At 35.6% G+C, this 11991-nt stretch overlaps 2 protein-coding genes across 2 annotated transcripts; both read left to right on the plus strand.

Annotated features, from left to right (window-relative positions):
* Window positions 1–982: 982 nt before the first annotated feature.
* Window positions 983–3764, plus strand: LOC103837037 (transcription factor MYB30). The gene is made up of 3 exons (XM_009113364.3): window positions 983–2274; window positions 2619–2748; window positions 2867–3764. The coding sequence occupies exons 1-3, from the start codon at window positions 2142–2144 to the stop codon at window positions 3618–3620; spliced, it is 1017 nt and encodes a 338-aa protein (XP_009111612.1). The 5' UTR covers window positions 983–2141; the 3' UTR covers window positions 3621–3764.
* A 368-nt stretch (window positions 3765–4132) lies between these two features.
* LOC103837052 lies at window positions 4133–7495 on the plus strand. Its single transcript, XM_009113375.2, has one exon. The coding sequence runs from the start codon at window positions 5783–5785 to the stop codon at window positions 7262–7264; it is 1482 nt and encodes a 493-aa protein (XP_009111623.2). The 5' UTR covers window positions 4133–5782; the 3' UTR covers window positions 7265–7495.
* Window positions 7496–11991: the final 4496 nt, after the last annotated feature.

Below are 11991 nucleotides of genomic sequence, written 5' to 3' on the forward strand. Positions count from 1 at the left end.
CAGTTTAAAATCTTTTAACAAATTAATTAGTACACAAACAACTATTTTTATAATAATAATAATAATAATAATAATAATAATAATAATAAAGAAAAAGACAATATTATTGAAATTGATTAGAAACAAATATAAAATCTATAAAAATATTAAATTAGACGAATATTTATTAATTATAAATGAAATTTTAAAGAGAAGCGATTCCGCGCTTTGAAAGCGCGGGTCAAAATCTAGTTATCTCTTAAATCTTAATCTCTTTTCACCACCTAAGATAGTGACATATGTAACGTACAACTGGTTCCATCTAAAAACCAAAAATCCAGGATAAAACATACTAAATCATATTGATATCTTTTCATGTATATATAGATGCATTTGCAAACATTGTATGTATCGGGGAGTCCCAACATCATGAATGACCACAGATCTGGGTATAGGTCAGTGAAACATTGGCTTTGCTCCCAATTTTTTTTATATAGGTATAGGCGTCTAAATTTTGAAAAAAAATTTATTAAAAAATATTTCAAGCTCTCAAAATTTTAGATTCAGCCATGTGAATGACGTAGACCATAATGTAATTTGACAATGGCCAAAGACCCACTGGTTCAATCCAAAACAGCAATTTTTTCCTCTCTATTTTCTTAACAATAAACTAGATTTTAATCCGCACACCCGTGCGGATAACATTTCATTTATAAATATAAATATAAAATTTTATATTATTTTATATATAATAATTTATGATAATATATTACTGTCATTTTAAAAATAACTAAATAGATGATATATAGTTCTAAATATTAAACTTTAACATCTGTTAACAATTTTATTTTTTGTGAAAGTTATTACATAATTTATGAATATTAATCATTTTAAAAAGTGAATGATATTTTAGTCACTTTAAACGATGAATAATATTTTATTTATTTATATTCATGAAAGTATTTTTTCAAAATATAATGGTTTACCAATTCAACATAATTTTAATATGTTTGCAAAAAAACATAATTTTAATATGTAATTCATTAATTACTTCTATTTTAATATAATGTAGAATATACTTATAAAATTTATAAAATTAGCAAAAAATTCATTATTTTGTTTATAATAAAAAATTAATTAAAATTAATTTATAATAATATTATACTACTGATTGCGAAATTAATCAGTGCATTAATGAAAAGAATATTTAAATTTTTAAAAAGATTTTGTTAGATTTTTTCTCAACAGATTTTGTTATTCTAAAACTAAAATTTAAATTTATAGTTAAAATGGATTTGTTATTAATATCCTTATAATTATTTAGAAATATTATACATTAAATAAACTAATGTAAATAATAAAAAAATATTTGAATATATAGACTTAGATTTCTAGTATGACTATTTTGTAATAGATAAAAATGATAATTTTCTTTTAATAGAGAAGATAATTAGTTTTCATGGAGAACCGAAACAGCAAAAATGACGCAGAGAAAATATCGTTCGTCAAAATACCATATCAACATTTCTATTATTAACAAAGCCTATGCACTACACATAAATGCAATAGGCACTATTCAATTCTTAAAATTATCGTAGCAATAAATCAAACACTATAGAGGGAGATATCTTATCAAATATCATTATCATGTTATCCTGCATGTCCCCGTTATTATTGATATTTTAAATAACACAACCTAATTATAATAAACTTTTTGAATATTAGGGTTTTTGAGAGGAGCAAGGCCACATTGAATGCCACGCGGTTTTGTGTAGAGGGTAGAGACTTTTCCGTTTGCCACACAGCTGACTTTGGAGGATTTACCTCCACTTTTGTAGTTAATGCTTTACACATTTTTATTTTACTTTATTTTTATTTATTAAATACTCGATTTTGAGAGACCCAAGAGTCCAAGACCAAGAGGGGTCAGCATATATATATAGAAGAAGAAGGTGGACATAGACATTTGTCGCCAAGCTTAGCCATTAGATCCATCCAAAGCTACTAATAAGTGAGGCTAAGTTACTGTGACTCATCAACAACTAAAGTTGTTTCAGTTTTCTTCTATTTTCTTGGCAAAGAGTTGTGAGAATTTAAGAAAGGCAAAAAGAGGAAAGGAGGGATTATTAATTAATTTATTGATTAAGAGAGGTATCAAAATAATGGTGAGGCCTCCTTGTTGTGACAAAGGAGGAGTGAAGAAAGGGCCATGGACTCCTGAAGAAGATATCATTTTAGTTACTTACATCCAAGAACATGGTCCTGGAAACTGGAGAGCTGTCCCCACTAATACTGGTATGTATAATCTTCATTCTTCATCTTTATCTCTCTCGCGGTGATATAAATATATATATATATATATATCTTAAGATTTGTATATATTTACATATATATCAATATGGGTATGGATTGAGTTTGGTTAATATACACTTTGCTTCTTCTCCAAAAGGGTTTGATTGTGGAATTAGCATAATCAAAACCGTATTCTGAAACGAATTAGATAGGGTTTTGTTATTGACCTTAGGAAGTTAGGAGCAAAATTTAATCCATGAAATTTGTTATATATACACACATGAAGCTTAAGTTTTTACTCATTGGTTTTTATTTTATTTTAACCTTCATCGTCATTTGCAATTCAGGGTTGCTTAGATGCAGCAAGAGTTGTAGGCTTAGATGGACAAACTATTTAAGGCCAGGAATCAAGAGAGGCAACTTCACAGAACATGAAGAAAAAATGATTGTCCATCTCCAAGCCCTCTTAGGCAACAGGTAAATTTAATCAATCAACCCTTAATCAAAAGATTATTTCTTCAATATCATCTCACGCAACTTTTTGAAACCAAGAAAAGTAATACAAATAATAGAGGGCATTTAATTTTTGGTGTAGATGGGCTGCAATTGCTTCATATCTTCCACAAAGGACAGACAATGACATTAAAAACTATTGGAACACTCATTTGAAGAAGAAACTCAACAAAGCCAGTCAAGATTCTCATCAAGAACTTGATCAATCAAGAGATCGTTCCTCGATCTCTTCTTCTCCATCATCTTCTTCTGCAAATTCGAACTCTTACATACCAAGAGGTCAATGGGAAAGAAGACTTCAAACTGATATTCACTTGGCCAAGAAGGCCCTCTCCGAGGCTTTGTCGCCTGCCGTAGCACCGATCATTACGTCAACGTTGGCCACTACGGCGACAACATCATCTTCTTCTGAATCAAGACGTTCTTCTTCCTCAACATGCTGGTTTCTTCGGGTGCAAGAAACATCTACCACATATGCCTCTAGCACCGAGAATATAGCGAAATTGCTTAAAGGGTGGGTGAAGACCTCACCAAAGACTCAGAACTCCGCTGATCAGAAGAATCCTCCAGATTCTGAGACAAAAGAATTGATGAAGAGTGATGATGTTCAGAAAGACTGTGCAGGGGGATTTCAAGCATTTTCCGGGCTTGATCACTCGAACGATTGTGACTCACCATATCATCAGACTAAACTTTCACCTGATCATGAGACTAAACAAGCCATAACTGGATGTAGTAACCAAAGTCAATTGTCCTTGTTCGAGAAGTGGCTGTTTGAGGATTTTGGTGGACAGATTGGTGATATTCTGTTGGATGAAAACCCTAACTTCTTCTGAATAACTTGGTTAATCAGACGGTTCTAAATTTAGGATCCTCTTTGTTTTTTTCTTTTTCTGATTTTTTTTTTGGGATTTCCGAATTAATTTGCTTAGATTATCGTGAGCTAAGTCTCTAGTAATTTTTTTTATTTTTCTCGTTAATTACACAATTAATGATGTTGTGTTTTACAAATGGCCTTCTGAATTCTTAAGGGGGCTGAAATATGTCCACCCAAATATTGAAGTATTGGTGAAAAATCATATATCTTTATTTTTCTATTTATCAAATTGTCATTTTTAATTATTGTTTTTCTTTCTGAAGCATGTTATGTTTGAGATCTCAACATAAAAAGAATCCAAGTAAAATATGCAAATCCAGAGGTTTTCTTTTGGATTTGAGTCTTTGTATTTTTAACTAAAAAATCCAAACAAATCTATTCAAATCCATTCTAAAATCAAATATATTATGAAATCCGTACGATTGAATAACACTTGATTTGATATAGAATTTATGAATCATTAAACCAATAACACATGATTTTAATACAGATTTGAAAATCATAGAACCAATAACACTAGATTTAGTTCGAATTTCAAATCCATTAAAATACAACAACCAATAAGCCCTACTCAAATTCGAGAAAAAAATTTCGAATTTACATATTTTATTTAAATTTATAAATACTATATAAATTTCTAAATTAATCAAAATATATAAACCAATAACACATTCGTACCGGTGGATTTTAACGACCTACTAATTAAAAATTACTACTACTAGTAAAGAAAATTAAGCAAAATATTTATTGCGTGAAATAAATGGGGCCGACAAACTATTTATTAAAAACAGAAAATAAATTAAAAACGGGATGGATTGGAAGTATTACTGTTGAAAGTGATGAAGAATTAAAGTTTGACTTTCTTTCTTGTGTGACCTTGTGAGTTATGACTTGCATCAAATAGTCACTAAAGTACTATAAGAAAAGTCAATGTCACCATCAATTTAGCTTCTCCTTTCTTGTTCTAAGATAATGCCAGTTGTCGTGCGATGGTGAAAATAGTAGAACCATGTTTACAAAAGTGAACCGCTTGTGTTATTGTTTGTTGGATTATGGTTCAATTGACCTAACCGATTATTTCAGAAAAATTGTCTCACCAATCCCGTATCAACATGGAAACTGTAATCCAAAAAACAAAAATCAAATAAAAAGTCAAAATAAGTAGCAGCAACTTTGCTGTAAAGCAAATTAAGCAATGTACGGCAAGAACCCTATGAAATTTCTTGGCTTTTGATTTAATTCTCTTCTGCCGTAATTTGTGTTATTGTTTGTTGGATTATGGTTCAGTTGACCTAACCGACTATTTCAAAAAAATTGTCTCACCAATCTCGTATCATCATGGAAACTGTAATCCAAAAAGAAAGAAGAGAATCAAATAAAGAGGCAAAATAAGCAGCAGCAACTTTGCTGTAAAGCAATGTACGGCAAGAACCCTATGAAATTTCTTGGCTTTTGACTTACTTCTCTTCTGCCGTAATTTTATGAAACTTTTTATCGATTATAGAACAGTATATAAGTGTACACAATAATAATATATAGATGTAAATATTTCACATACATCTCGATGTAATATAGATGTAAATATTTCACATACATCTCGATGTATATATACCTGTCAGTTTCTTTGCATGTGTATAATAGAAGGTTAAAACTACACTACAATGTTATGTGCATATGTGATTGTAATGAAATAAATAGTTTACATCAGGTCCAAATTCAAGGAGGTATATCTTTTGAATAATTAGCAAACAAGTAGAAAATTTGAAGCACTTGTGCATTTCTAGAATTCTTTGTTGCTTAATTGAATAGGCTAGACGTTACTCAATTGTGAATATTTGGCGCGCTTGGTCTTGGGTCCGAGGACTTCAGCCCAATGGCAAAGAAAAGGGTGTTAAAAAGGAGCTCAAGAATCATGTGCGGTTCATGTGATCTCAAAGCCCAACGTCTCCCTTCTATTTATTGCAACCATCTTTCTCGCTTCCTCACATGTTAATATGTTATTTTGATTGGGACATTAATTAATTAATTAATTATTTAATAGCAGAGTGCCTAATTAGACTAGACGATAAATTGTTGAGTATTTTTCTGTTGTAAAAAAACAAAAGAAATATTAATGAAAAGATGAAAGAAGGCGAAAGTAAGGCGATTTGGAAACGGTTATTCCTCAGACTTTGCACTGTTATTTCGGTAACGGTTATTGATGTTTTCGACGGCGGACGACGGTTATTTGCCCACTCCCCGACGGTTATCCCCACGATGGCAACTACACATCGTGATGCACTAATGTATTGGAGTTATTCTCTGGAACCCTATATATGGCAATATAGAATCAGTCGATTCTTTCACACACTCAATACTATCTTGAGCAAATTCCTATTGCAAAAGTACAGAAGATTGATAACAATGGCGGATAACCTTCACCGCAATTTACAAGAGTTAGATTTGGGTGTGGAAGATGAACCAGTAGCGCTACCTCTGGATGTGGTCAACCAAGCAGCAGCAGAGAACCGTTTCATCATCATTGGGCGTCCTGTAATTCCAAGGCGTCAAAACATTCGTGCGATCATTGCGGCTTTACCACGACAGTGGGGACATGCAGGGTTGGTTCATGGAAGAATTGTTGAAGGAAGGCGGTTCCAGTTTGTGTTTCCATCGGAGGAATCAATGGAGAATGTCCTCAGGAGAGGTCCCTGGGCGTTTGCTGATCGGATGCTCATAATGCAAAGGTGGTCTCCTCTGTTTAACCCTTTGATGTTGAACTTTATTCCCCTCTGGATCCAGATACGGGGAATACCGCTCCAGTACATGAACCAAGACGTAATCATGCATATAGGACGCGCGATGGGGCAATACATGGATGTGGATTACAATGCTGAGACGGCAGTTCGAGTGGAGTATGCTCGTGTCAGAGTTAACTGGAATGTTGATCTCCCACTTCGGTTCCAGAAGAACTTCCAGTTCACTCCAGGAGTCAACACTCTCCTCAAATTCCGCTATGAGAGGTTAAGGGGTTTCTGCGAGGTATGTGGAATGCTCACGCATGATTCGGGTAGTTGTTTGATCCAAAATGGTGGAATGGATCATGACTCTGAGGATGATGATGAAGATGATAATGAGGAACCACTACTTGTTCCTTTGGCGGAACAAGGAGTTCAGATTCATGAAATCCATGAGATGAATGAGGAGAACAACAATGAGGAGAATGAAGTACCCAATGGGGTAGAGTATCAGGTGATGGAAGATGATGAAGAATTCAATGCGGAGCCGTTGGGAGACATGTTTTCAGGAGAACAGGAGTCCAGTGAGCTTTCCAATCCGGTTCCAATCTACTCTAACTCCACAGGAGACAGTGCAGGGGATAATGCACGTCAAGGCAAGAGAATCATGGAGGAACCAGATGAGAGTTCAATGCAAGCGTTATATGATACCATTCCCCCACGATCCAAGTCTCAGCAGGCACGAAAGAGGAAAGCAGAAGCATCGTTGATGGAAGAAGGTCTCCTCAAATGTCCAGCTTTGGAGAGAGGTGAATCTAGCGGTAATGACACAACAACTGATCAAGTGAGAGGCGCGGTGGGCCCTAATCCACCAGCTTCACCATGAATACAACCGTTTGGAACTGTCAGGGTTTGGGTGTAGACCCTACAGTTCGACGCCTCAAGGAAATACAACGGAAGTATTTCCCGGACATACTATGCCTGCTGGAAACAAAACAAAAGGATGACTATGTGCGCGATGTGGTATGTGATCTAGGTTATGACCGTCATGTAACTGTTCCACCACAAGGTATGAGTGGTGGAATTGCTGTGTTATGGAAGAAGTATGTATCTGTTTCAGTTCTGTTTCAATCCCCAAATCTTGTAGACTGCTTTGTTGAAATGAATGATGTTTCCTACTATCTCTCATTTGTCTATGGTTACCCTGAACCCTCTATGCGACATCAACTATGGGAACGTTTGGAGAGAATGGCTACTACACGGACAGAGCCTTGGCTGATAATGGGTGACTTTAATGAAATCAGGGGTAATGAGGAGAAACAAGGGGGACCAGCACGACCAGAAAGATCGTTTGTTGATTTTCGAAGAATGATTGCAACATGTGACTTTCGTGATCTGAAAGCAACAGGAAATAAATTCTCTTGGTATGGGAAGCGACATAATTATGACATACGTTGCTGCCTTGATAGAAGCATGGCTAACTCAAACTGGTTAGCTCAGTTTCCAACGGCGCAAACAGAATTTCTTGCGTTTGAAGCTTCTGATCATCGACCTTTGGTGACAACAATCTCACAGACGACTAACCGGCCGGTGAAATTGTTTAGATATGATAAAAGAATATTCAGAGAGGAGAGTTTCCAAGATGAAGTTAAAACTACTTGGACGGAGCAGAGATCAGGCACATCTATTCAGAATAGACTTAAAGCTTGCAGAGGTTCGGTTTCCCGGTGGAAGAGGAAACATACGTTTAATGCAGTCATCCGCATTGCTCATTTAAAAGAAGAACTTGACTTCGCAATGTCTTATGGAAGCCACTCAACTAATGAGATACGACAGATACGGAAAGAACTATCACAAGCTTATAGTGATGAGGAAGAATTTTGGAGGTTAAAAAGTCGAAATCAATGGTTGGAGTCTGGAGATAGAAATACACAATTCTTCTATGCGTGTACCAAAACAAGGGTGGCTCGAAACAGAATAATGGCAATAGAGGATGAGAATGGAATGGTGCAACGAGGTGATGTGGCTATTGGTCAAGCCGCAGAGGATTACTTCAGGAATCTATTTACAACAACAAGAGACGCAGAATTTACATATGATGGCGTTTTTAACCATTTTAATAGAAGAGTCACAAGGGAGATGAATGAGGACCTCACTAGGCCAGTTACCGAAGAGGAAGTTAGAAAAGCTGTCTTCAGTATTGGTCCAAACAAAGCCCCGGGACCGGATGGCTTTACTGGTGCGTTTTACAGACAATTCTGGCCAACCATTAAAGATCAGATCACTCAAGAAGTTCAGCAGTTCTTTGATAATGGTATTCTAGACCCTCAGATCAATAAAACCAATCTATGCTTAATTCCGAAGATAGAGGTTCCAAGAGCTATGGGTGATTTTAGACCGATATCGCTTTGTAATGTAAGTTACAAAATCATCTCCAAAATACTTGTTGGCCGTTTGAAGCAGCACCTGCCAGACATAATAGCTGAGAACCAAGTTGCCTTCATCCCTGGTAGAAACATTATTGACAATGTTATTATTGCTCATGAAATGTTGCACTCTTTAAAGAGTAGGAAGAGATGGGCGAAGTCTTACATGGCAGTCAAGACAGATATCTCGAAGGCGTATGATCGTTTAGAATGGAAATTCTTGGAGGATACAATGATCGGGATGGGTTTTGATGCAAAATGGATCGGATGGATAATGATGTGTGTCAGTACAGTAAGCTTCTCAGCATTGATCAATGGATCTCCAACAGGAAACATTACCCCACAGAGAGGAATACGCCAAGGTGATCCCCTTTCTCCTTATCTTTTCATCATTTGCAGTGAAGTACTAAGCCATTTACTGTTGAGGGCTACTGCGGAGACAAAACTGAAAGGAATGAAGATAAGCACATATGGGCCAACCATAAATCACCTATTGTTTGCTGATGACGCCTTGTTCTTCTGCCATGCTCATCCACGGTCATGCAAGACTATACAGAGGATACTAGAAATGTACGAAAAGGCTTCTGGACAAGCGGTCAATTTATCTAAATCAGCTATTACATTTGGCTCCAGAGTTTCAGATACTATGAAGACAAGACTCCGCACAATCCTTAACATACATAACGATGGAGGATGTGGCAAGTATTTGGGTCTACCAGAAGTTATAGGACAGAAAAAGAAAGAGATATTTAATTTTATCTTGGAGAAGATAAAAAAAAGAACAAAAGGGTGGTCAAATAAATATCTATCTGAGGCAGGGAAAGAAATTCTACTTAAAACAATAGCATCTGCTATTCCGGTTTATCCAATGAATGTTTTCAAGCTTCCTAAAGGAGTATGTGAAGAAATAGAGAAACTATTTGCTGAATATTGGTGGAGTAAGGGAACGGGGAGACGGTCGATGCACTGGATGAGTTGGAAGAGAGTGAGTGTTCCAAAGAAAGAAGGTGGGCTAGGTTTTCGTGATATTGAAAATTTTAACTTGGCTTTACTTGCCAAACAAGTATGGAGGATTGGCCAAACACCAACAAGTCTACTTGCAAGAGTTCTGCGTGGTCGATATCATCAGGATACATCTATTCTCAATGCAAGGGTTGGAAATAAACCCTCATTTATATGGCGATCGCTAATGGAAGGAAAGGAACTTCTTAAATCAGGATTGAGGGTTCAAATTGGTAATGGTGAAGAGACTCTAATCTGGAGGGACGCCTGGCTATCCACTCATCCACCTAGAGCTCCAAGAGGTATTGATAATATAGTAAATGACTATCACACAGTTCATTCACTATTTCGCCTGGGTACAAGACAATGGAATGTCGAATTATTATAGCGAATTATGGTACCAGAGGATGTGGAGTTAGTAAAACACATTGTGTTAAGCCAATATGGAGGACAAGATTTGCTGGGTTGGAACTACACTGACGATGGTATGTATACGGTTAAGTCAGGTTACTGGTTGAGCATACATAGCCAAGATCAACAAGTTTTACCACCAAGAGGATCAACTGGAATTAAAGCTGCTCTATGGAAGTTAAATACTGCTCCGAAACTCAAACATTTTTTATGGAGAATTCTATCAGAGGTAATGCCTGTGGGATCAATCCTAAAACGAAGACGTGTCTCTCAAGATAGTGTGTGTAGAAAATGTTGTGTTTTAGATGAAGATATGGAACATCTCTTCTTCAAATGCCCGTATACTCAAGCATTTTGGAGAGGGGCAAATCTACCAGACCGTACGTTTACTGATAATAGTATCAGTTTTGAAGAGAAGTTAAAGGCTATTGTATCCTCGATCAATAATAAGGCGCTTAACCCTATAGATAGGCAACAGCCTTTGTGGATCCTCTGGCGCATCTGGAAAAGCAGAAACCTTTTAGTTTATGGACGGAAACAGACTGAGTGGAAAGTAGACCTCAAACAAGCTCAACATGAAGCACGTGAATGGACTCAGGTGTTGTATTCAAATGAAAGCAACAGCAATACAACCCAGAGGCTAAGTGGGAGACACAAACAATCAATGTGGGAGAGACCTCCTTGTGATTATGTGAAGATTAATTATGATGGGAGTAGGAGACAAAATATGTCAACAGGAGGGTGGATATTCAGAGATGCTCAAGGATTTTTCCTAGGTGGAGGCCAGGGTAAACAATCAGTTAATGGAGATGGAAGTCTGGAGACAGAATTACAAGCTCTTCTTATGGCAATGCAACATACGTGGACAAAAGGTTACCGTAAAGTTATTTTTGAAGGTGACAACAAACAGGTTCAGGAGCTACTAACAACGTCCAAGAGGAATTTCCACATGCATAATTGGATTCTGGAAATCAAAGGGTGGAAGGAGAAATTTGAAGATGCAGAATTTAGATGGATTCCAAGGGAAGATAATAAAGCTGCAGATCATTTAGCTAAACAATTTCATAATTCTCAAGTTTCTTTCAACTCTATATTCTATGTACCTGTATCAATAACTCAATTCCTCCATGAGGATATTTCTTCGTCATTATAATAAAGTTGCAAGTTGGAAAAAAAAAAAAGGATAAATTGTTGAGTATCTACCAAGGTTAATTAAGTACATCCTATAGTACAGTACAGGTGACAATATGTTATTTTCCAACTTCATATGTTTAAAAGAAAGTTTCAAGTCTGAAGTTATGGATCATTTGATATATTCTTTTTTAAATTTATACACTATATCCATTAAGCAATTTATTTAATTTTCTAAACTCACGCTTCATTATTTGATATTACATGAATAGTGAAACCTAAGATTCCTTATCCTATTTAAAACATAAGATTGACCGCTGAGTAGTCAAAAGATCACACATCACTAATACTAATGGAAGCTGGGAATGAGGGTTGGGTTGTTGAGACACAAACTCTCTTTGCTTTATTTCATAAATTAAATCTCTATCCTTATCATAAATCATAACCATCATTACTCCACTAACCACTTTGGCTTTTGTAATTAACAAATTGCAAGCTTACTTTGTAATGCCTTGTAGAAAGAAATTTAATCATTTTGATTATTCTAGTTACTTACTAGATGTAGATAGTTCAGATTTAGTTTCCTCTGGGTTGTTTTTACTGCGCCTCTCAATATGATGACATTTTCAGTTCATCTTAAACT

This window comes from Brassica rapa, chromosome A09 (assembly GCF_000309985.2).
Source record: "Brassica rapa cultivar Chiifu-401-42 chromosome A09, CAAS_Brap_v3.01, whole genome shotgun sequence".
Lineage (NCBI taxonomy): Eukaryota > Viridiplantae > Streptophyta > Magnoliopsida > Brassicales > Brassicaceae > Brassica > Brassica rapa.